At 37.2% G+C, this 22200-nt stretch overlaps 4 protein-coding genes across 10 annotated transcripts in view; 2 read left to right on the top strand and 2 right to left on the bottom strand.

Moving 5' to 3' along the window:
- LOC105215663 (RYamide receptor) overlaps positions 1-22200 on the top strand; it is a 274717-nt gene that overhangs the window by 75986 nt on the left and 176531 nt on the right. The window lies entirely within an intron of this gene.
- LOC105215655 (phospholipase A1-like) overlaps positions 5186-22200 on the bottom strand; it is a 96884-nt gene continuing 79869 nt past the window's right edge. Inside the window, exons 2-4 of one of the 2 annotated variants that reach the window (XM_054225781.1) lie at positions 10644-10764; positions 6037-6313; positions 5186-5970 (exon numbers count right to left, since the gene is read on the bottom strand). In XM_054225781.1, coding sequence (XP_054081756.1) covers positions 5247-5970; positions 6037-6313; positions 10644-10677 — 1035 coding nt within the window. In that variant the 5' untranslated portion in view covers positions 10678-10764 and the 3' untranslated portion in view covers positions 5186-5246. Of the gene's footprint in view, positions 5971-6036; positions 6314-6403; positions 6515-10643; positions 10765-22200 lie in introns of those variants that run through there. The other variant, XM_011189676.3, reaches the window with a different exon arrangement.
- On the bottom strand, positions 18714-19993 carry LOC128919937 (pancreatic triacylglycerol lipase-like). The gene is made up of 3 exons (XM_054225782.1): positions 19863-19993; positions 19533-19806; positions 18714-19449 (listed from the first exon to the last, which is right to left on the bottom strand). Exons 2-3 carry the CDS (start codon positions 19694-19696, stop codon positions 18729-18731), a joined length of 885 nt encoding a protein of 294 aa, XP_054081757.1. The 5' UTR covers positions 19697-19806; positions 19863-19993; the 3' UTR covers positions 18714-18728.
- On the top strand, positions 20426-21771 carry LOC105215661 (pancreatic triacylglycerol lipase). Its single transcript, XM_011189682.3, has 3 exons — positions 20426-20579; positions 20636-20909; positions 20993-21771. Exons 1-3 carry the CDS (start codon positions 20537-20539, stop codon positions 21711-21713), a joined length of 1038 nt encoding a protein of 345 aa, XP_011187984.3. The 5' UTR covers positions 20426-20536; the 3' UTR covers positions 21714-21771.

Below are 22200 nucleotides of genomic sequence, written 5' to 3'. Positions count from 1 at the left end.
TTCGACAGCAGCCGTCTACTGAAGTTAATCAGCATTCTTGTATGTAAACTTCATGTGAATACAGCATTCTATGAATTTTTATTTCCATGCGAAAGACAATTTTTATCATAAATTTCGTGTGAAGAAAACTTAAATTCGAATTTCGGCATTCCGTCACAAATATTTATACTCTCGCAACAAAAGTTGCTAAAGAGAGTATTATAGTTTTGTTCACATAACGGTTGTTTGTAACACCCAAAACTAAACGAGTTAGATATAGGGTTATATATACCAAAGTGATCAGGGTGAAGAGTGGAGTTCAAATCCGAATGTCTGTCTGTCCGTCCGTCCGTCTGTGCAAGCTGTAACTTGAGTAAAATATAAGATATCTTGATGAAACTTGGCACACTTATTTCTTGGCACCATAGGAAGGTTGCTTTCGATGAGCAAAATCGGACCACTGCCACGCTCACAAAATGGCGAAAACCGAAAACACATAAAATGCCATATCTAAGCCATAAATAACGCTATGGAAATAAAGTTTGGTTTGAAGGATCGCACTATGAAGGGGCATATTTGGATGTAATTTTTTTGGGGAAGTGGGCGTGGCCCCGGCCCCAAATCGGTTTTTTGTATATATCTCGCAAACCAATAGAGCTATATAAACCAAACTTTCTGCAGTCGTTTTTTTTAGCCATTTCCTTATACAGTCCAAAAATAAAAGAAATCGGATAAAAACCACGCCCCCCTCCCATACAAAGGTTAGATTGAAAATTACTAAAAGTGTGTTAACTCACTAACCAAAAACGTCAGAAACACTAAATTTCACATAAAAAATGGCAGATGGAAGCTGCACTCAGATTTTTTTACAAAATGGAAAATGGGCGTGGCGTCGCCCACTTATGGGTCAAAAACCATATCTCAGGAACTACTCGGCCGATTTCAATGAAACTTGGTTTGTAATAGTTTCCTCACATCCCAATGATATGTTGTGAAAATAGGCCAAATCGCTTCACAACCACGCCTACTTCCTATATACCAGAACTGTGAAGACGATCTGAATCGTTTACTTTACAATATATAAAGTTAGTACTAGTGAAGATATCGATGCAGAATTTTGCCCAAATACTACATTTAAGTGTGGCAGCCCCATTCTAAAAATCCCCGAAATCGGACCATAGGTTTTTAAGGCCCCATATATCAAACACGAGGACCTCGGTGCTTCTAACCTAATATTATGATTTCCAATTTTAAATGGACTTTATTCAATACATATGACGAATATGTGGGTCAAATTGTGTATTATATAATATAAATAAAGTTAAATAAATAAATTGCGAGAGTATAAAATGTTCGGTTACACCCGAACTTAGCCCTTCCTTACCCGTTTTGTTTTGATTTTTTGATGATTCCTATTGGCGCTACAAAAAAATATTTCAATCCGTTTAAAAATCTATTTTTATGCCTATTTTTGCATAAACACATAAATTATCAACATAACAAGATGTAATGGTCCATTTGAAGGGATATTGTAATAAAATAAGTTGAACGGACGCACATTTTGTAGCAACTTGACAATCATGTATTATTCTGAAATCGATTTCGCTGATGGTCCCTTGATATTCAAGAAATCATGTTCCTAATCCTAAACGCATGCATTTTATCCTTATTTTCTTTATGAAAGCTCATTACTATATCAGTATTTTCCGCAAAAAGCCTTGAGAAGTTTCCACTTCGTCTTCTTCCAGGCAACTTCTGTGTAAACTAACAACTCGGTCGGTTTGAAATCTTTTCTAAAAATATCAAAAAAAAAGTTAACCGCCAGTTGCGACATGTATCTTTGGAAACTTAGATCTGACCTCAGAACATAAGTAGCATCCTCTCATGGGAGATAAAAATTAAATAGTGTATTGGCGGAACATATCTGAGCATATTCTAGTATATGCAAAAAATATTAATAATAGATACGACTTAAGAACGTAGAAAGTCGAACAAACACCGCGAGACTGCTAAGAAGTAGTTGGGTTCTGTCACGAAGACCATCTTTGAATATAAATTACCAATGAATTGTCTATTCTTGAATTCGCTATGATATTTAAAATCATCGAGTCTCACAACTTGACATATATCCTTTACTTTTCGCTCAATATAATAACTACAAGAATTTTAATAAATTACTATACTAACTAACGATGAACAAAATTGCAAAGACCTAGATACGTTGAATTGCCTTTTTACCCCTTACGTGTATAACTTGCAAAATAATTCACAATAACTGCAACAATTTATAGAGGATACAGAAGGAAGCAATTGAAAAACAAATTGTCGACCGGTTATGTTTTACATAAAAATTTATATTCATACATAGCGCTCCCACACAGCGCACATTTTATAGGGGAGGCACTTAAATAATTTTGTTTTCTTTCGAATTCACTTTGACGTCACCAATAAAAGTAGTGGCTTGCGTATATACTTATATTTTCTCTTTCGAGACTGTTTCTCTTAGGCTCTCACATCCGTTCCGCAATTTTCTCCCTCGGCAATGCACTAACCAGGCTCATTTTGCTAAAATGCCTTGCTGATTGTGTGTTTCATGGTATTTTTGTTGAGCTTCCGCTCCTTGTTTGGTCGCGCACAGGAAGTACACGCTGTAGCCGTAACTTTTTCTGTTTGCAGTGCAATAAAATATAATTTGGTTAGGACAAAGGCGGCTGATCGTCGTGGGGATAGCTCAAGGCGTTTGCTTTACAAATGCAACATTCCGGCGAAGTATAAAGAAATGTTAGTTGGCAACAGCTTGCTTTGGGGAATTTTGAGCATTTCAGCCCTACAGCTTCAATGCGAACACTCAAAAATTTATTAAATTGTATTAGAGGAAATTCTAAAAAAAAAAAAATATTAAATATTTTATATTTAGGCGCGCCTTTTTTCCTAGCCTTTTTAACGGTCTGTTTAGTCTTATAGATTGAAGGGTTGAATATCTACCTAGATGTCTTGGGTTATTGCGGAGCGTAAGACAAGAAACGACGAAGATTGATACTTTTCATGACGTTCGCGTGCAGCCGCATAATTTTTCTTAAAGCCTTTAAGTTTTCTGCTCTTCAAGTGTTCTGCTTAACCTTTTGCCGCTTTTCGTTCGATAAGCACGTCAGCATTTACCACCGCCAGTCGGTCGAGCTCACCTTTGCGTCGGGTTTTATGACCTTGCATTCCGTCTTACTTACGCAGCGCATTTATACAAACAACAGTGCGTGTCACCAAAAATGCCAAGCAGGATAAACTTAAGAAAAAAGACAAATAACAAGAAATGCTCGACAAGCAAAACTGAAAAGTTGTTCTAGACAGATACATATATATTTTTATATGACACGCATTGCCTTTGCTCCTCCACACACATTTATGGCGCCTGAAAGTGTGCTAAAATATGCAGCGTTTTTCACCGCTTTTATCGTCACTTCAAATCATTTTTATGCGCACCTATTACCCTACAGTCGGTAGCCACGCACTTACTAAAATTTTTCAAGGAAAATCCGATTACGTTTTAAATCCTGTTACACAAACAATTTACAAATGAATTTAAATTTCCATACGCATATTTCACTGAAGTGATGGACACTTATTTATTTAAATAACAAAATTATATTTCTTACACACTTCCGGCCATTTGCCGTAGATTTAATGGCGCGAATGCCCTCAAAGTTAAGTATTTCTTTTCTTGTGTTCGCTTTCATTTAGACTTCATACTCCGATAGTTGTGTCAAATGCTTACACATTTCTTTCTTCTACTCCATTTCCGTTATTCGGTGGGGGGTTATTCAAACAAATTTGTACAATCAATAACATAGAAGACAGGCGAAGTAGTAAGCAATAGATATAATGAGAATGTGTTGTAGATTAGGAGATGTACAAAGAAGAGTGTCGCACAGACAACTCTTGTTGAGAACAAAAACACAAGTAGTAGAGTGTCTTATCATTTCAAAACATGACGAGCCTATATTAGCTTTCGTATCTGCTTCTTATTTAACTTGTGACATTGATTAAAGATTTCTTGTTCTACTTAACATATAACTGTTATTAGCTAAGGATAATAGAATGCCAACGGAACCGAATAGCAAATACTTAATAATTTAACAGTAGGGGCGGAAATGGTTTAATTCGATATATAGTGGTTCATCGAATATATTGTGAGTAATCTCACATATTGATGATAAAATGGAGTACAGAGCAGCTTCTATTCTATTCATATGAGATCAGGCGAAAACCGAAAACCTATAAAGTGTCATAACTAAGCCATAAATAAAGTTATGAACAGTCGGCGTGGCCCCGCCCCAAATAGGTTTTTTGTATATATCTCGCAAACCAAGCTATATAATATAAGCTATATAAACCAAACAGTCCAAAAATTAAAGAGGTTATGTTGAAAATTACTAAAAGTGAGTTAACTCAATATTGAAAAACGTCAGAAACATTAAATTTTACAGAAGAATTGGCAGAAAAAACTGATCCCAGATTAAAAAAAAAATGGTTGAAATCGGGTCATAAGTGAAGCTTATACCTTAAAAATCGGTTAATATGTGATTTTTTTAGCCAAATTAAGTGAGGGCTTGGTGTTGGATATAGTGTATCTTGGTGGTGCAACTTAGTGAAATCGGTACAGGAATTACATCAGCCCTCAAATATACATATACACTATATATGATGATTTTCGTTATTCTTGTGGACTTTATGCCGAATATATGTATATATGTCTGAGTCTAATTGAGTGTTATCTTAATAAAATTACATCATTAAATTGCGAGAGTATACAATTTTTGGTTACCCCGAACTTAGCTACCACTTTCTTGTTTGTCTTGATTTTCTTTTTAGTGCTGTAATTCCAACGTTTGATAAATATCACTAAATCAGGTGTTCATCATTTTTTTTCATTTCATTTTCATTATTTTTCCTTGACTTAAGGTATGTTTGCCAATTACGAAAAATGTGTCCCTATTATGATCAGTTTTTAATTCGACTTTAATTTGAAATGATAATTATTAATTCACAAGGACAAACCGTCTATTGGTTTATCATCATAATATAGAATATTGTCTCGTTTTCGCTACTATCGTCTGTAATCGTTGAGTATAACATCAAGAGCTAGTTGAAAAATACTATAAGATGGCAGCTAATAAGAAGAAGATATATGCGAAACAAAGACAACCACACATACGTTTTCTGTATCGAACATTTATTTATGTCTGAATAAATTTTAAAAACAAATCATTTCCTTAAGAAGATCCGAAACCATAGGGAGCAGTTGCGCGTACGGGTACATAGAAATCTCCAGCCACCATAAAAGCATTAGTAACAGCACCCATCTTCACACCACTGTATGAGACGCCGCAACTCTTATTTACAGCCTCTTGATAGCCACCACAACGCATGCTTGGGAAATTGTCAGCCCTCACAGCTTCAGCGTAGTAGATGCAGGAGCGTCCATGACTGCAGGAACCAGTTAAATCCAAACCACAACCGGGTTGCTTCTTGCCACCATTCGGGTAGAAGGCACCTTTACCGATTGGCTTTAGGAAACCCAACTGACCACCATCGGTCTGGATGGACTCAACGTATGCGGCATCATCACTGTTGAGACGTTTGTTGGGCTTGTTGTAGCTGTAGAGTGGCAGAGCCGGGTCCAAACCAACAATGGCGTGCAGCCTACCAGTAACAATTTTTTTGCCTGTGAAACCGGCAACTTGAGCGCCCAAGCTGTGACCAATCACCTCGGTTTGATCCAGGGACATGCCATGATTCTGTACCAAACAATCAATCATGTCGGCGACCTTCTGGCCCACTTTAGGCACAGCCACAACACTGGATACGTAATCAATGGAACGAGCGCGTGCCCAATCCACCACGATTATATTGTAGTCACCATGGCTCAGCCAAGCATCACGAATATTGTTGTTCATAGCGGCTTTGTAGTTGCCCCACCAGCCATGAACCAAAACTCTGTTGATGTTAATTAAAGCACATATTTTTAAAATAAAATACTGCTCTTTAAATATATGTGCTTACTTGGTGGGATTGCTAGGATTGAAGTTCGAATTCAAAATAGTTTGTGCGGCAACGGTAATTTTTTGTGGAGTAGTTGGATTCCTTTGTGTATATAGGTAGTAGTTGACGGGCACCAAGTTGAGACGTCCTTCCATTGCCTCTTGTTTCTCACGTTCCGCGATCGCGCGCTCACCCTCTTCAATGGTCATCCAGACGAAGGAACCATCAACTTGTGGTATATACCAGCCATTTTCACCATTCTCACGACCCTCTTCCACAGGAAAAGCCGATACGGCGGCTGTGAAATAAATTCAGTGTGAACATGAAAAAAGGTTAATATTTATTGAGTAGTTAAAGTAATCTGAGCTCTTTTGTACCAAGTAATTACCTGCTAGTGCAAAAATTGCCAAAATATGTAAGACCTTCATTTCTCAAGATATGTCAAGAAACAATTGACCGCAAGAGTTGTGGGTGGGCTTATATAGTCAAAACGTTATCTATTGCCAGATGTATTACAGTAGAATAATCAGGATTTACTTAATACACGTGCCGAACACACGCCAAAGATAAATTCTCGATATTTTTATACTCTGGCAACATGTTGCACAAGATTATTATAGTTTTGTTCACATAACGGTTGTTTGTATCACCCAGAAATAAAATAGTTTGATATGAGGTTATATATATATATAAATGATCAGGATGACGAGTGAAGTTGAAATCCGGATGTCTGTCCGTCCGTCTGTCTGTCCGTCTGTCCGTGCAAGCTATAACTGGAGTAAAAATTGAGATATCTTAATGAAACTTGGAACAAATACTTGGCGCCAACTTCCCATATAACTCAATTCTGAATTCTATCTGATTCGTTCACTTTATAATATATACATAAGGAACCGTTGAAGATAGGGGAATAAAATTTTACACAAATACTGTATATGCTCTGTGGCATCACTTATGGAAAACTTTTCGAAATCGGACTATAACTTTTGAAGGCCCCGGATATCTACATGTAGAACTCAGTGCCTAAGGGTAATTTTTCAACTAAAATATCGGCAAATCTTTTAGATATTTTAATTCAGAAAAAATTTCTTTTCTCTTGTGTGTCTCTGTTCCAAAAATTATTAAAATCATATCAGAACTTCCCCTAGCTCCCATATACCTAATTATGTACGGACTTTATTCCGCATATATCGGTTAATATGTGAGATATCTTAGCAAAATTAAGTGAGCATATAATATTGTATATAGTTTAGCTTGGTGGGGAAAATTAGTGAAATCGGTTTAGGAATTACATCAGTCCTCATATACCATATATGATGATTTTCGTCATTCTATTGGACTTTATGCCGAATATATGGGTTAAATTGTGTGTTATTTTAATAAAATTACATCAATATATTGCGAGAGTATAAAATGTGCGGTCGCACCCGAACTTTGCCTTTCTTTACTTGTTTAATTGTGTACTTGCCACATGGGACTGTTTCTAAGTGTGCCATGAGTTGGCGATGATTGCATGATTTGCCACCAACAAAGCAGCTGATAACTTAACTCGCAAAAAGTATTTTTCACAGTTTTTTGTTATTGGATTCTTTATTGAAACCTTCAACTTATAACTTCATTAAATCTTGATAGTAGAATATCTAGATTAAAGTTATGGAAATACTATATTAATTATTTTCAGCGCACGTTTATGAAAAATTATCATATTTTATTTGCGTAGGATGATTCTTGTTTGTTTGCAATTGAAGCTTCAAACTCATACAGGGCGGTATATATTTTTGTACTCTCGCAACGTGTTGCACAGAGTATACATATTTTGTCCACTTAACGATTGTTTCCTAAATTCGAGATAGATATAGGGTTATAGAGAGTGATCAGTATGACGAGAAGAGTTGAATTCTAGTTAACAGTTTAATAATTTAAGTACACATTTAAATGTCTTAACGTAGTTTGGTCCACGGGTTCCTTGGATGATAAGGTTGGTATTGATGAAATCAGTGTAGAATGCCGTTAAATAAGCCACGAGTTAAGGCATATAAGTGAAATCTGGGTTCTGCGTGAGATATCTGTGGTTTAACATGTTCAGGAAAGTGATCAGCCCCTAATTGATGTATTGTATATATCTTACAACCTACTTCCTATATAATACTATTTAAATTTCAATTCATTATTTGAACTTATAATATATAAATTAAGCGGTAATGAACATATTGTTCAGTAATTTCTCTAGACTTCTTACACCTAATATATGATCTTTCGATTGCTCTTATCTTATCAAAATTATTTGAATACATTTTTCCGAATATGATATCGTAGCGTAGCAGATCAATGAGTGGGTTGCTATAAAATTGCGTGGAAACATTTAATCTAACATGATTTAGTTCTATATAAAAAGTAAACGCAATCAGTGCAGAATTACTCTAGTCCCAATGTGTACTAATTTTCGACTTTACTGTTTCTTTTGTATTCATTTCATTATTAAATTTCGTACAGTTGAGTTTATATCGGATGCAGCGGTATTACACATGATATGTATCTCAATAAAATGAAGTAATCATATTTAGATTAGAACCCCACTTTCTCATTCGGTAGTAAAAACTTAAACTTTCAACTAAAACGGTTTCAACCAGCGACTCTTTAGAATGCTGCCATTCAAAAACTATTCAAGATAAGATTTTGAAAGTTTCACACTGGTAGACGGGCCTTGACTAAGGGTATTTAAATTGAATAGAAAATCAATTGAATAGTTTCTTTTGCTGCTCACTATACGGATTCAAAACATCTTTCACGAATCAACTCTCAACAACCAAAAATATATCGAATATATCTTGTAATTTGTTTATTTAAATTTATTAATATAATACACAATTTGGCCCACATATTCGTCATATATATTGTATAAAGTCCATTGAAAGTTGGAAACGCTAATATTATGTTAGAAGCACCGAGGTCCTCATGTTCCATATGGTTCCATTTCTTATGTGAAATTTAGTGTTTCTGACGTTTTTTTTATTAGTGAGTTAACCCACTTTTAGTAATTTTCATCCTAACCTTTGTATGGGAGGTGGGCGTGGTTATTATCCGATTTCTTTCATTTTTGGATTGTATTAAGAAGTGGCCAACCAAATACCAAATTTTATTTCCATAGCTTTATTTATGGCACTTTATGTGCTTTCGGTTTTCGCCATTTTATGGGCGTGGCAGTGGTCCGATTTTGTCCATCTTCGAAATGGTGCCAAGAAATAAGTGTGCCAAGTTTCATCAAGATATCTTAATTTTTACTCAAGTTACAGCTTGCACAGACGGACGGACGGATAACCCTATATCTAACTGGTTTAGTTTTGGGTGAACAAAACTATAATACTCTCTTAGCAACTTTGTTGCGAGAGTATAAAAAGGCCCTAGAAGAATAATGTTTTTAAATACAGAAAATGAGGAAGTTTTCCCTTCCGCTTGACATACTACCGTATATGCAAGAGTAATTCTATTTTACTCTTTGCTACATGTTTCTAGGGTATAAAATTATATTAAACCTACGCATATCTGTATAAAATATTTTATATAAGATTAACAGAACAGAAATAACGGAAATTAATACGCTGGGGACATCTACTATAGTACGTACTGCAATGCTATTTGATTGGAATATTGATTAAAATTGGATATTGGTTACCCTTAATTGAAGGCGTATCTGCTTATCGCATGTACATATACTAGATAAGAACCTTAGTAAATCCATTTGCAAAGATGTGTAAATGCATTTTATTTCCAGCTGTAATAGTTGAAAAAAAAACCTTTTCTCTTTATAATTCCAAGTAATAATTTATAGTGTATACCTTCTCAAGATATTGTAATGAGCTGATTTACTACCTGGTAAAATTATATCATTCATGCCATTCGTTTAAATTATTATTTATGATTTGTTTACTTTTCTGTGATTTGGTCTGGTGCGTAAGGCGACAAACAAACTATTAACTATTATAGAAACCTTACGCACTTTCGTAGAAATAATGATCAAAGAGATAACCGATATCAGCAGAGAACGATGAGGTAGCCGATATTGTTATAAAAAAATATTTTAACGCATAATTATTTTTATTTTTTACTTGGAAAAGTGTTTGGGTTATGAGACCAAAATATCTTTAAGTGTAAAAAAATTATAAATTATATCAATTCCTAATATATTTATTTGAATTGTTGCAGATACAGTGGGGCAAATAAAAAATATTGTATTAAAGAACCAATTTTTATATAAAAAAGTACTTCTGTTTTTAAACTTGTGAGAACCGATTTTCAAGGGCAAATTATTATAAATCGATTAGCGGCTTTTATCAGTTGTTCAAAAGAAAATTATAAATCATAACAAACATAAAGAACCTATATACATATCAGGAATTATCAATGCTGCGATAGGACAAATGTTAACTAAATTCAGAGTTTCCTATCAGATTAGATTAGGAAATGAAGATCGCGAAAGTATAGTAAGGTTACTTTTGTCTGTATATTGGACAGACAGCTGTCTACGATTCGTTATATTTTACCAGTTAAAATATAGCGGGACGAGATATGGCGAACCGATCACTACTATTTATAAGTTCCTAACGTTTAACGTATTTACAATTACTTACTTTTCACGTAACGTGTCTCATTTATGTCCATCATGTGCAAGAGGAAAGTGTAGAATCTCTCTTTGATATTCCAAAACGTTAACTCAACACCAATTTAACTACCAAAACGATAACCAACTACCTAAAAAGTAAAACAAATCGTTCTAAGAAATAATGATAATAATGATATATCTTACTAATCATTATATTAAACACGATAGCATCAATATTGAATAAAACAAGAAAAGAACGGCCATGTTCGGGTGCAACCGAACATATTATACTCTCGCAATTTATTGAAGAAATTGTATTTACAAAACACACAAATTTACCCATAAATTCGGCATAAAGTTCAATAGAATATCGAAAATAATCATGAATTGTATATGTATGAGGGCTGGGGTAATTCCTGAATCGATATAAAGTTATATATACCAAAGTGATCAGTGTGACTAGTAAAGTTCAAATCCGGATGTCTATCTGTCCGTCCGTGCAAGCTGTAACTTGCGTAAAAATTGAGATACCTTAATGGAACTTGGAACACGTGTTCCTTGGCACCATGGGCGAAATCGGACCACTGTCACGCCCACAAAATGGCGATAACCAAAAACACATGTATGTATGAATGTATGTGATTGGCGTTGCAACCGTTTAGCCGGTTATAGCCGAATCGACGATAGTGCGCCACCTGTCTCTCTCCTTTGCAGTTCGGCGCCAGTTGGAGATCCCAAGTGTAACCAGGTCGCTCTCCACCTGGTCCCTCCAACGGAGTGGAGGCCTTCCCCTTCCTCGGCTTCCTCCGGCGGGTACTGCATCGAACACTTTCAGGGCTGGAGTGTTTTCGTCCATTCGGACAACATGACCTAGCCAGCGTAGCCGCTGTCTTTTTATTCGCTGAACTATGTCAATGTCGTCGTATAACTCGTACAGCTCATCGTTCCATCGTCTGCGGTATTCGCCGTTGCCAATGTTCTGAGGACCATAAATCTTGCGCAAAATTTTCCTCTCGAAAACTCCTAGTGTCGTCTCATCTGATGTTGACATCGTCCAAGCTTCTGCACCGTAAAGCAGGACGGGAATGATAAGTGACTTGTAGAGCTTGATTTTGGTTCGTCGAGAGAGGACTTTACTGTTCAATTGCCTACTCAGTCCAAAGTAGCACCTGTTGGCAAGAGTTATTCTGCGCTGGATTTCGAGGCTGACATTGTTCGTGTTGTTGATGCTGGTTCCCAGGTATACGAAATTATCTACGACCTCGAAGTTATGACTGTCAACAGTGACGTGAGATATTTCGACAGGAGATATTTCGTCTTGTCCTCATTCACCTCCAGACCCATTCGCTTCGCCTCCTTATCCATGCGGGAAAAAGCAGAACAAACGGCGCGGTTGTTGCTTCCGATGATATCAATATCATCGGCGTACGCCAGGAGCTGTACACTCTTGTAGAAGATTGTACCTTCTCGGTTTAGCTCTGCAGCTCTTATAATTTTTTCCAGCATCAGGTTAAAGAAGTCGCACGATAGTGAGTCACCTTGTCTGAAACCTCGTTTGGTATCGAACGGCTCGGAGAGGTCCTTCCCAATCATGACGGAGCTTTTGGTGTTGCTCAACGTCAATTTACACAGCCGTATTAGTTTTGCGGGGATACCAAATTCAGACATCGCGGCGTAAAGGCAACTCCTTTTCGTGCTGTCGAAAGCAGCTTTAAAATCGACAAAAAGGTGGTGTGTGTCGATCCTCTTTTCTCGGGTCTTTTCCAAGATTTGGCGCATGGTGAATATCTGGTCAGTTGTCGATTTTCCAGGTCTAAAGCCACACTGATAAGGTCCAATCAGTTTGTTGACGGTGGGCTTTAGTCTTTCACACAATACGCTCGATAGAACCTTGTATGTAATTGGCGCAGATTGTGGGATCTCCCTTTTTATGGATTGGGCAGAGCACACTGAGATTCCAATCGTCAGGCATGCTTTCTTCCGACCATATTCTGCAAAGAAGCTGATGCATGCACCTTATCAGTTCTTCGCCGCCGTATTTGAATAGTTCTGCCGGTAATCTATCGGCCCCCGCTGCTTTGTTGTTCTTCAAGCGGGTAATTGCTATTCGAATTTCTTCATGGTCGGGTAATGGAACATCTGTTCCATCGTCATCGATTGGGGGATCGGGTTCGCCATCTCCTGGTGTTGTACTCTCACTGCCATTCAGCAGGTCGGAGAAGTGTTCCCTCCATAATCCCAGTATGCCCTGGACATCGGTTACCAGATTACCACCTTGGTCTCTACATGAGGATGCTCCGGTCTTGAAACCTTCGTTAAGTCGCTTCATTTTTTCATAAAATTTTCGAGCATTCCCTCTGTCTGCCAGCTTCTCAAGCTCTTCGTACTCACGCATTTCGGCCTCTTTCTTTTTTTGTCTGCAAATGCGTCTCGCTTCCCTCTTCAGCTCTCGGTATCTATCCCATCCCGCACGTGTTGTGGTCGTTTGCAATGTTGCGAGGTAGGCAGTCTGTTTTCTCTCCGCTGCGAGACGGCACTCCTCATCGTACCAGCTTGTTTTTTGTCGTTGCCGAAAACCAATTGTTTCGGCTGCAGCGGTACGCAGTGAGTTTGAGATGCCGTTCCACAGTTCCCTTATACCGAGATGCTGATGAGTGCTCTCAGAGAGCAGGAGTGCAAGTCGAGTAGAGTATTTCGTGGCTGTCTGTTGCGATTGCAGCTTTTCGACGTCGAACCTTCCTTGTGTTTGTTGACGGGCATTCTTTGCTGCACAGAGGCGGGTGCGTATCTTCGCTGCGACCAGATAATGGTCCGAGTCTATATTTGGTCCTCGGAGCGTACGCACGTCTAAAACACAGGAGACATGTCTTCCGTCTATCACAACGTGATCGATTTGGTTCCGCGTGTTTCGAGACAGCCAAGTAGCTTGATGCATTTTCTTATGCTGGAATCTGGTACTACAGACGACCATATTTCGGGCCCCAGCGAAGTCGATCAGCCTCAGGCCGTTTGGCGATGTTTCGTCATGGAGGCTGAATTTTCCGACTGTTGTGCCAAAGACACCTTCTTTACCCACCCTGGCGTTAAAATCACCAAGCACGACTTTTACATCGTGGCGGGGGGGTGGACCACTGTCACGCCCACAAAATGGCGATAACCAAAAACACATAAAGAGCTATAACTAAGGCATTAATAAAGTTATGAAAATAAAATTTGGACATATGATCGCATTAGGGAGGGTCACATTTGAATGTAATTTTTGTGAAAAATTGGGCGTGACCCCGCCCCCAAATAGGTTTTTTGTATATATCTTGCAAACCAATAAAGCTATATAAACCAAACTTTCTGCAGTCGTTTCTTTTAGCCGTTTCCTTATACAGTCCAAAAATGAACGAAATCGGATAAACACCACGCCCACCTCCCATATAAAGGTTAGGTTGAAAATGACTAAAAGTGCGTTAACTCACTAATGAGAAACGTCAGAAACACCAAATTTTACATAAGAAATGGCAGAAGGAAGCTGCACTCAGATTTTTTTACAAAATGGAAAATGGGCGTGGCATCGCCCACTTATGGGCCAAAAACCAAATCTCAGGAACTACTTTAAAAGATATACCTAAGGAACCAATGAAGATAGCGAAAACTTTACACAAATACTGTATTTGAGCTGTGACATCACTTGTGGAAAAAGTGTCAAAATCGAAATATGACTTTTCAAGGCCCCTGATATCAAACATGAAGAACTCAGTGCCTAAGGGTAATGTTTCACCTAAAATATAGCTAAATCTCTAAATAAATTGCGAGAGTATAAAATGTTCGGTTGCACCCGAACTTAGCCTTTCCTTTCTTGTTTAACCTAACCTTTGTATAGGAGGTGGACGTGGCTATAATCCGATTAGATAAATTTGTATGATGTGTTATGTGGTACGTAAGGTGACGACTGCAGAAATTTTGGTCACAAAAGGCTTATTTAGGGGCTGGCCACGCCCACTTTGACAATCCAGATATGCCTGTTCCTAGTGCGATCATTTGTACAAAATATAACTTTTTATACTCTCGCAACATGTTGCACAGAGTATTATAGTTTTGTTCATATAACGGTTGTTTGTATCACCAAGAAATAAAAGAGCTAGATATGGGGTTATATATATATAAATGATCAGGATGACGAGTGCAGTTGAAATCCGGATGTCTGTCCGTCCGTCTGTCCGTCTGTCCGTCCGTCCGTGCAAGCGATAACTTGAGTAAAAATTGAGATATCTTAATGAAACTTGGAACACATGTTCCTTGTACCGTGAGAGGGTTGATTTCGAAAATGGGCAAAATCGGTCTACTGCCACGCCCACAAAATGGCGAAAACCAAAAACAAATAAAGTGTCATAACTAAGCCATAAATAAAGTTATAACAGTAAAACTTGGAATAAAGGATCGCACTAGGATGGTTCATATTTCAATGTAATTTTTTTGGGGAAGTGGGCGTGGCCCCGCCCTCAAATCGGTTATTTGTACATATCTCGAAAACCAATAAAGCTATATAAACCAAACTTTCTGCAGTCGATTTTCTTACGTACCCCAGCACACACCATGAAAATAGTTAAAATCCGATAATAACTACGCCCACCTCCCATACAAAGGCAATGTTGAAAATTACTTAAAGTGGGTTAACTCACTAACGAAAAACGTCAGAAACACTAAGTTTCACATAAGAAATGGCAGTTGGAAGCTGCACTCAGATTTTTTGACAAAATGGAAAATGGGCGTGGCGTCGCCTACTTATAGGTCAAAAACCATATCTCAGGAACTACTCGACCGATTTCAATGAAACTTGGTTTGTAATAGTTTCCTTACATCCCCATGATATGTTGTGAAAATGGGCCAAATCGCTTCACAACCACGCCTACTTATTATATACCAGAACTTTGAAGACGATCTGAATCGTTTACTTTACAATATATAAAGTAAGCACTAGTGAAGATATCGGTGCAGAACTTTGCACAAATACTATGTTAATAGTGTGGCAGCCCCATTCTAAAAATCGCCGAAATCGGACCATAGATTTTTAAGGCCCCATATATCGAACACGAGGACCTCGGTGCTTCTAACCTAATATTATGGTTTCCAACTTTAAATGGACTTTATACTATATATGTGACGAATATGTGGGCCAAATTGTGTATTATTAATATAAATAAAATTAAATAAATAAATTGCGAGAGTATGAAATGTTCGGTTACACCCGAACTTAGCCCTTTCTTACTTGTTATAAATATATCTATATTTAACTCGTTTAGTTTTATGACTTACAAACAACCGTTATGTGAACAAAACTATAATACACTCTTAGCAACTTTGTTGTGAGCTATGTTAAGTTTCTTAACCCTTAATGATGCACTCCTATATATTAAAATTGAGCACTAATAGAAACATTGAAGCACTTTTTTTAAGAATTACCTCATGATTTAAAACTGGTGGGGTCATCGTTGACACACCCCTTTATATATATTGGAACTATACGCTGACTTCAAAATTTCTGCAACAATTTAAATGTTTCGATCTAATTCGATTTAAAAATAATCTATAAAAATGAATCGCAAAATGTGTTGCTAAGCACATAACTCGAGAGCCGCTAAACCGATTTCACAAATTCTTTTTTTAGAATGCTTCTAGAGGTACCGGGATGGTTCTTACGGAGAGAAAATTTAAAAAATTGTCTGAAAAAGTCTTAAATCCACAATTTTCTAATCTCCCATACAAACAATTTGTGTCGTTAGTCTCGCAAAAAGTATAGAAGGGCCAAACCGATCTGGCTAATTTTAGTTTTGAAATATTTATGGAAGGCCAGGGAAAGATTAGAAAGTAAATAAATATGGAAAAATTGTGAGGAAGATAACAAGAAGACGATTTTATTGGAATTGACAACTAAATTATAAAAAAAAAAAACAAACAAAAAATAATATTAATATTAATATTTATTTTCAAAGTTGTCATTGTTGCTTTGTTAAAATATTTCTATCATTATTCAATTGTAAATATAATGCTGTATTGATAGACCAAAACAATGTAACAAGTAGGGAAAGGCAACCAAACATTTTATAATCTCGCAATTTATTAATGTAATTTTATTACACACAATTTGAAATAAAGTCCATAGAATAACGAAAATCAGCATATATAGTACATGAGGGTTAGGGTAATTCCTGAACCGATTTCACTCATATTCAACGCCCAGTTATAATGGGAATAGGGGCAACTTGGCACCTGTTAGTAGGCAGACAAACGGCAATTCGGCCTTGAAATTACTCCTAAATTGCAAATCAACGAAACACAAGTCTGCAAAATCGCCAAAAAAAGAGCATAAAGAAGATTTTCCAGATATTCAAGTCGCTGGAGGTACTGCACAGGACTTTAAAAGATTTACGCGACAACGAAAATATTTTTGGTGAAGTCATGATTCTGTTGGCAGGTGATTTTCGCCAGACTATTCCTGGATCAACTGTTGCTGACGAACTAATCACATGCCTAAAATCAAATGTGGCGACAAATAAAGAATCGCCAATTAACAAATAAAATACGAGTGTTTTTCCAAAAATATCATACTGCGATTGTAGAAATAGTTGAAAATGGTAGCGACGCAGTCGACACCTCGATGGATTAATAACATTTTTAACGGGTTTCTGTCACTTCATGGACTCGAAAGAGGAGCTTATTCATCGTGTTTTTCCTGACATGAAACCACAATATAATAAACATAAATGGCTGATTGAATGACCTATATTGGTGGTAAAAAAAACAAGGATCTCTTTGATCTTAATGCGACAATTTAGAATTTCGTTAAAGGAGAGTTGACACAGCTACAAACCAGGATGACGTATTCAATAAGCCCACAGACTAATTTAATTTAACTATGAAATTTGGTAATTTGTTACTTTCTCCAATATACGATTAAAAAAATCAAAGTTTTACTAATTATGATGATTTACGCTTAACACAGATCTACAATAATGTCTATCAATCATTTTAAAATTTATCGGCTATAACGTTTTCGTCTTTATGCGTAAGAATTTTTTCTCTGCATTGAAAGATTTACTAATTTAATGTATACCTTAGCCACAAAAACGTGTGGCCGGGTCTGCTAGTTTCTAATAAAAATACTTGTTATCTTGTTTTTGTCTCAAGCATCAAAGTACTTTTGCATATCGCGTAGCTTTATTTAAAGGGTTACATTGGTTTATTGGGTTCAAAAAATCGGTTTTTTTGTTTATTAATTTCTACAACATCTCTAAACTATTATCCTAAATTTTCAAGTCGATCCGAATAATAGTTTCGGAGATACAGCCTTTAGAATGAGTGTGCTCCAAGTCAGGTATTATTGTTATTCAAAACTTTGAACGCATTTTTCTCGGAACCGTGTTTTCAAAGTCGGTTGTCAATGTTTTTGAAAACTACTCAACCGATCTTGATGAAATTTTGCACAGGTGTTCGAATTACAATTTTCTCGTGCTTGAACGAAGGATTTTTTTTTTACAACAATTAAAAAAACAAAATGTCAAGCAAATTTGACCGAAGTTTATATTTTTTGGAAAAAATTTCTGTCAAAATTCCAATTATTCCTTGTTTTGTCTTTTCTTAGTTCAAGTACGAGTTTATGGTCTTATCTAAAACACTTATTTTTGTTTTTTTTTTTTTATTTGAAAATTACAGAAATTATTCTTTAAATAAGTATCTATAAGACAGGTAAACCCATGTAACCCCTTAAAAAGTGAATCGCGGAACTAGCGCAAAATAGTAAACTCGACCGCATGACGGAATAATGAATTAACTGATAATATTTTCACTATTATGTATGATTAAAAATTTGCTATTTTTCGAGTACATTATTAGAAACATATTAATGAATGTCGGCTCACCTCAAAGGGTCCCTAATACCTAACTTATTCTTCTAGAACTCATTTAATTTGATTTGTGTGAGAAATCCAACTGAAGTGTCGTAAAAATGCTTATGCTCGTAAAAAATGTTTCGGGATAAAATGTTCATCGGAAATAAAAATTAAATTGTTTTTGTCAAAATCGTTTTATTGAATTAGCAGTGGTAATCAATTTATTTGCAGTTCTCTTAAGCTCCGAAACCATAGGGGGCAGAGCTGTGTACAGGCACGTAAAAATCACCAGCCACCATGTAAGCATTGGTCACTGCACCCATTTTCACACCGCTGTAAGAGCTGCCACATGTATCCTTCACTGCTTCTTGGTAGTCACCACAACGCATACTGGGGAAGTCATCACGAGAAACAGACTCGGCGTAGTAAGCACAAGAACGGGCATGACTGCAGGCACCAGTTACATCCAAAGGACAGCCAGGTTGACTCTTACCACCATTAGGGTAGAAAGCGCCCTTACCAATTGGTTTGAGGAAACCCAATTTTCCACCATTTGTTTGAATGGATTCGACATATTGAGCATCGTTGGAATTCAAACGTTTGTTGGGTTTGTTGTAACTGAAGAGTGGCAGGGCGGGGTCCAAACCAACTATGGCGTGAAGTAAACCATTTTTAGTGTTCTTACCAGCAAAACCGGCAACATGAGCACCCAAACTGTGACCGATCACTTCGGTTGTTTCCAAACTCATACCATGCTTTTCTACCAAGTAGTTAATCATACTAGCAACCTTTTGGCCTGCCTTTGGCACAGCAACAACAGAGGAAGCGTATTCAACGGAACGTGCACGGGCCCAATCCACAATGATCACATTATATTTGCCACGTCCCAACCAGGCAGCACGAATATCCTTATTCATACCAGCGGTGTAGCTCTGAGTCCAGCCATGAATGACGAATCTACATTAGAGTTTACATATATGTTATACTCATAGAACAGCACTTGAGTTTTGAGAAAACTTGTCGATAAGTTTATACGGTACCTCGTTGGATTGTTAGCATCGAAGTCGGAATTGTTAATAGATTTGGCGGTTTCGGTAATCTTCTGTCCTTTGGATGGATTTTTATTGGTGTACAGGTAGAAAGTCACTGGAACTGGTAGAATACGACCCTCCATTTCTTCTTTCTTCTCCAAATCGGCCAACATCTGCTAGCCCTCCTCGGTTGAGACCCAGTAAGATGAGCCATCTACTTTAGGAATATACCAACCATTCTCTCCGTTGACACGTTGATCCTCAGGGATGGGCACGGCAGCGACTAAGGATAAAATTTATGAATTTCCGTGTAAAGGATTACAAGTAACAGTAAATTACCTGCGGTTAGCGCACAGATTGCTAAAACAATTACGACTTTCATTGCAAATTCAATGGAAGATACTAATAATTCTGGAATGAATGAGCCGCATTTTATATATCAACTAGGGGTCCTAGTCGCTTTGTACATTGAAATGCATGTGAAGTACAAACTGATATCAGCAAAATTGTGGCTAAATGACGTTGATATTAACGTCGATAAATATATAATTAAATTGATAAAAAATAGCTTTCGATTAGCTTCAACGAAGCGCTTTATAATTAAGTAGATAAGATATTAAGAACAGACTCTGCAAGTGGCATATTGGAATTCTGCAATTCATTGACTGGGAGAAATTTTTAATCTTTGTATAAGATAGACGTTTTAAAGTTGGCCATTTTACGCGGGATAATACACACTATTCAGACTGACTGTCCTGAATAAATACTAATGTATGTTCTTAATATCTTATCTACCTAATTATAAAGCGCTTCGCTGAATCGACAGCTAATTTTTATCAATTTAATTATATATTTTAGCGACGTTAATATCAACGTCATTTAGCCACAATTTTGCTGATATCAGTTTGTACTTCACATGCATTTCAATGTACAAAGCGACTAGGACCCCCAGCTGATATATAAAATGGGGCGCATTCATTCCAGAATTATTAGTATCTTCCATTGAATTTGCAATGAAAGTCGTAATTGTTTTAGCAATCTGTGCGCTAACCGCAGGTAATTTACCGGTACCTGTAATCCTTTACACGGAAATTAATAAATTTTATCCTTAGTCGCTGCCGTGCCCATTCCTGAGGACCAACGTGTCAACGGAGAGAATGGTTGGTATATTCCTAAAGTAGATGGCTCATCTTACTGGGTCTCAACCGAGGAGGGCGAGCAGATGTTGGCCGATTTGGAGAAGAAAGAAGAAATGGAGGGTCGTATTCTACCAGTTCCAGTGACTTTCTACTTGTACACCAATAAAAATCCATCCAAAGGACAGAAGATTACCGAAACCGCCAAATCTATTAACAATTCCGACTTCGATGCTAACAATCCAACGAGGTACCGTATAAACTTATCGACAAGTTTTCTCAAAACTCAAGTGCTGTTCTATGAGTATAACATATATGTAAACTCTAATGTAGATTCGTCATTCATGGCTGGACTCAGAGCTACACCGCTGGTATGAATAAGGATATTCGTGCTGCCTGGTTGGGACGTGGCAAATATAATGTGATCATTGTGGATTGGGCCCGTGCACGTTCCGTTGAATACGCTTCCTCTGTTGTTGCTGTGCCAAAGGCAGGCCAAAAGGTTGCTAGTATGATTAACTACTTGGTAGAAAAGCATGGTATGAGTTTGGAAACAACCGAAGTGATCGGTCACAGTTTGGGTGCTCATGTTGCCGGTTTTGCTGGTAAGAACACTAAAAATGGTTTACTTCACGCCATAGTTGGTTTGGACCCCGCCCTGCCACTCTTCAGTTACAACAAACCCAACAAACGTTTGAATTCCAACGATGCTCAATATGTCGAGTCCATTCAAACCAACGGCGGTGGATTGGGTTTCCTCAAACCAATTGGTAAGGGCGCTTTCTACCCTAATGGTGGTAAGAGTCAACCTGGCTGTCCTTTGGATGTAACTGGTGCCTGCAGTCATGCCCGTTCTTGTGCTTACTATGCCGAGTCTGTGGCTCGTGATGACTTCCCCAGCATGCGCTGTGGTGATTACCAGGAAGCAGTGAAAGATAAATGTGGCAGCTCTTACAGTGGTGTGAAAATGGGTGCAGTGACCAATGCTTACATGGTGGCTGGTGATTTTTACGTGCCCGTGCACAGCTCTGCCCCCTATGGTTTCGGAGCTTAAGAGAATTGCAAATAAAATGATTACAACGGCTCATTTAATGAAACGATTTTGACATAAACTATTTATTTTTTATTTCCGATGAACATTTTGTCCGAGAACATTTTTTTTCTCAGAAGAAACATTTGAAGTAGTTAGTTTTCCTGGTACACTTAAGTTGGATTTCTCACACAAATCAAATTAAATGAGTTCTAGAGTAATAAGTTTGGTATTAGGTAGGGACCCTTTGAGGTGAGCCGACATTCGTTAATGTGTTTCTGACAATGTTCTCGAAAAATAGCAAATTTTTATACTCTTGCAACAAAAATTGCTAAAGAGAGTATTATAGTTTTGTCCACATAACGGTTGTTTGTAAGTCCTAAAAATAAACGAGTTAGATATAGGGTTATATATACCAAAGTGATCAGGGTGACGAGTAAAGTTCAAGTCCGGATGTCTGTCTGTCCGTTCGTCTGTCCGTCCGTGCAAGCTGTAACTTGAGTAAACATTG

The sequence above is a fragment of the Zeugodacus cucurbitae genome, chromosome 2, assembly GCF_028554725.1.
Source record: "Zeugodacus cucurbitae isolate PBARC_wt_2022May chromosome 2, idZeuCucr1.2, whole genome shotgun sequence".
Taxonomy (NCBI): Eukaryota; Metazoa; Arthropoda; class Insecta; order Diptera; family Tephritidae; genus Zeugodacus; species Zeugodacus cucurbitae.
The sequence above is the reverse complement of the archived record's forward strand: the minus strand, read 5'-3'. Positions and strand labels throughout refer to the sequence as shown.

Coding starts and splice junctions, on each gene's coding strand:
- LOC128919937 (XM_054225782.1), bottom strand. CDS start 19,696: ATGTTGGCCGATTTGGAGAAGAAAGAAGAAATGGAGGGTCGTATTCTA. Junction 19,450..19,532: donor GATGCTAACAATCCAACGAG/GTACCGTATAAA, acceptor ACTCTAATGTAG/ATTCGTCATTCATGGCTGGA.
- LOC105215661 (XM_011189682.3), top strand. CDS start 20,537: ATGAAAGTCGTAATTGTTTTAGCAATCTGTGCGCTAACCGCAG. Junction 20,580..20,635: donor AATCTGTGCGCTAACCGCAG/GTAATTTACCGG, acceptor TTTTATCCTTAG/TCGCTGCCGTGCCCATTCCT. Junction 20,910..20,992: donor GATGCTAACAATCCAACGAG/GTACCGTATAAA, acceptor ACTCTAATGTAG/ATTCGTCATTCATGGCTGGA.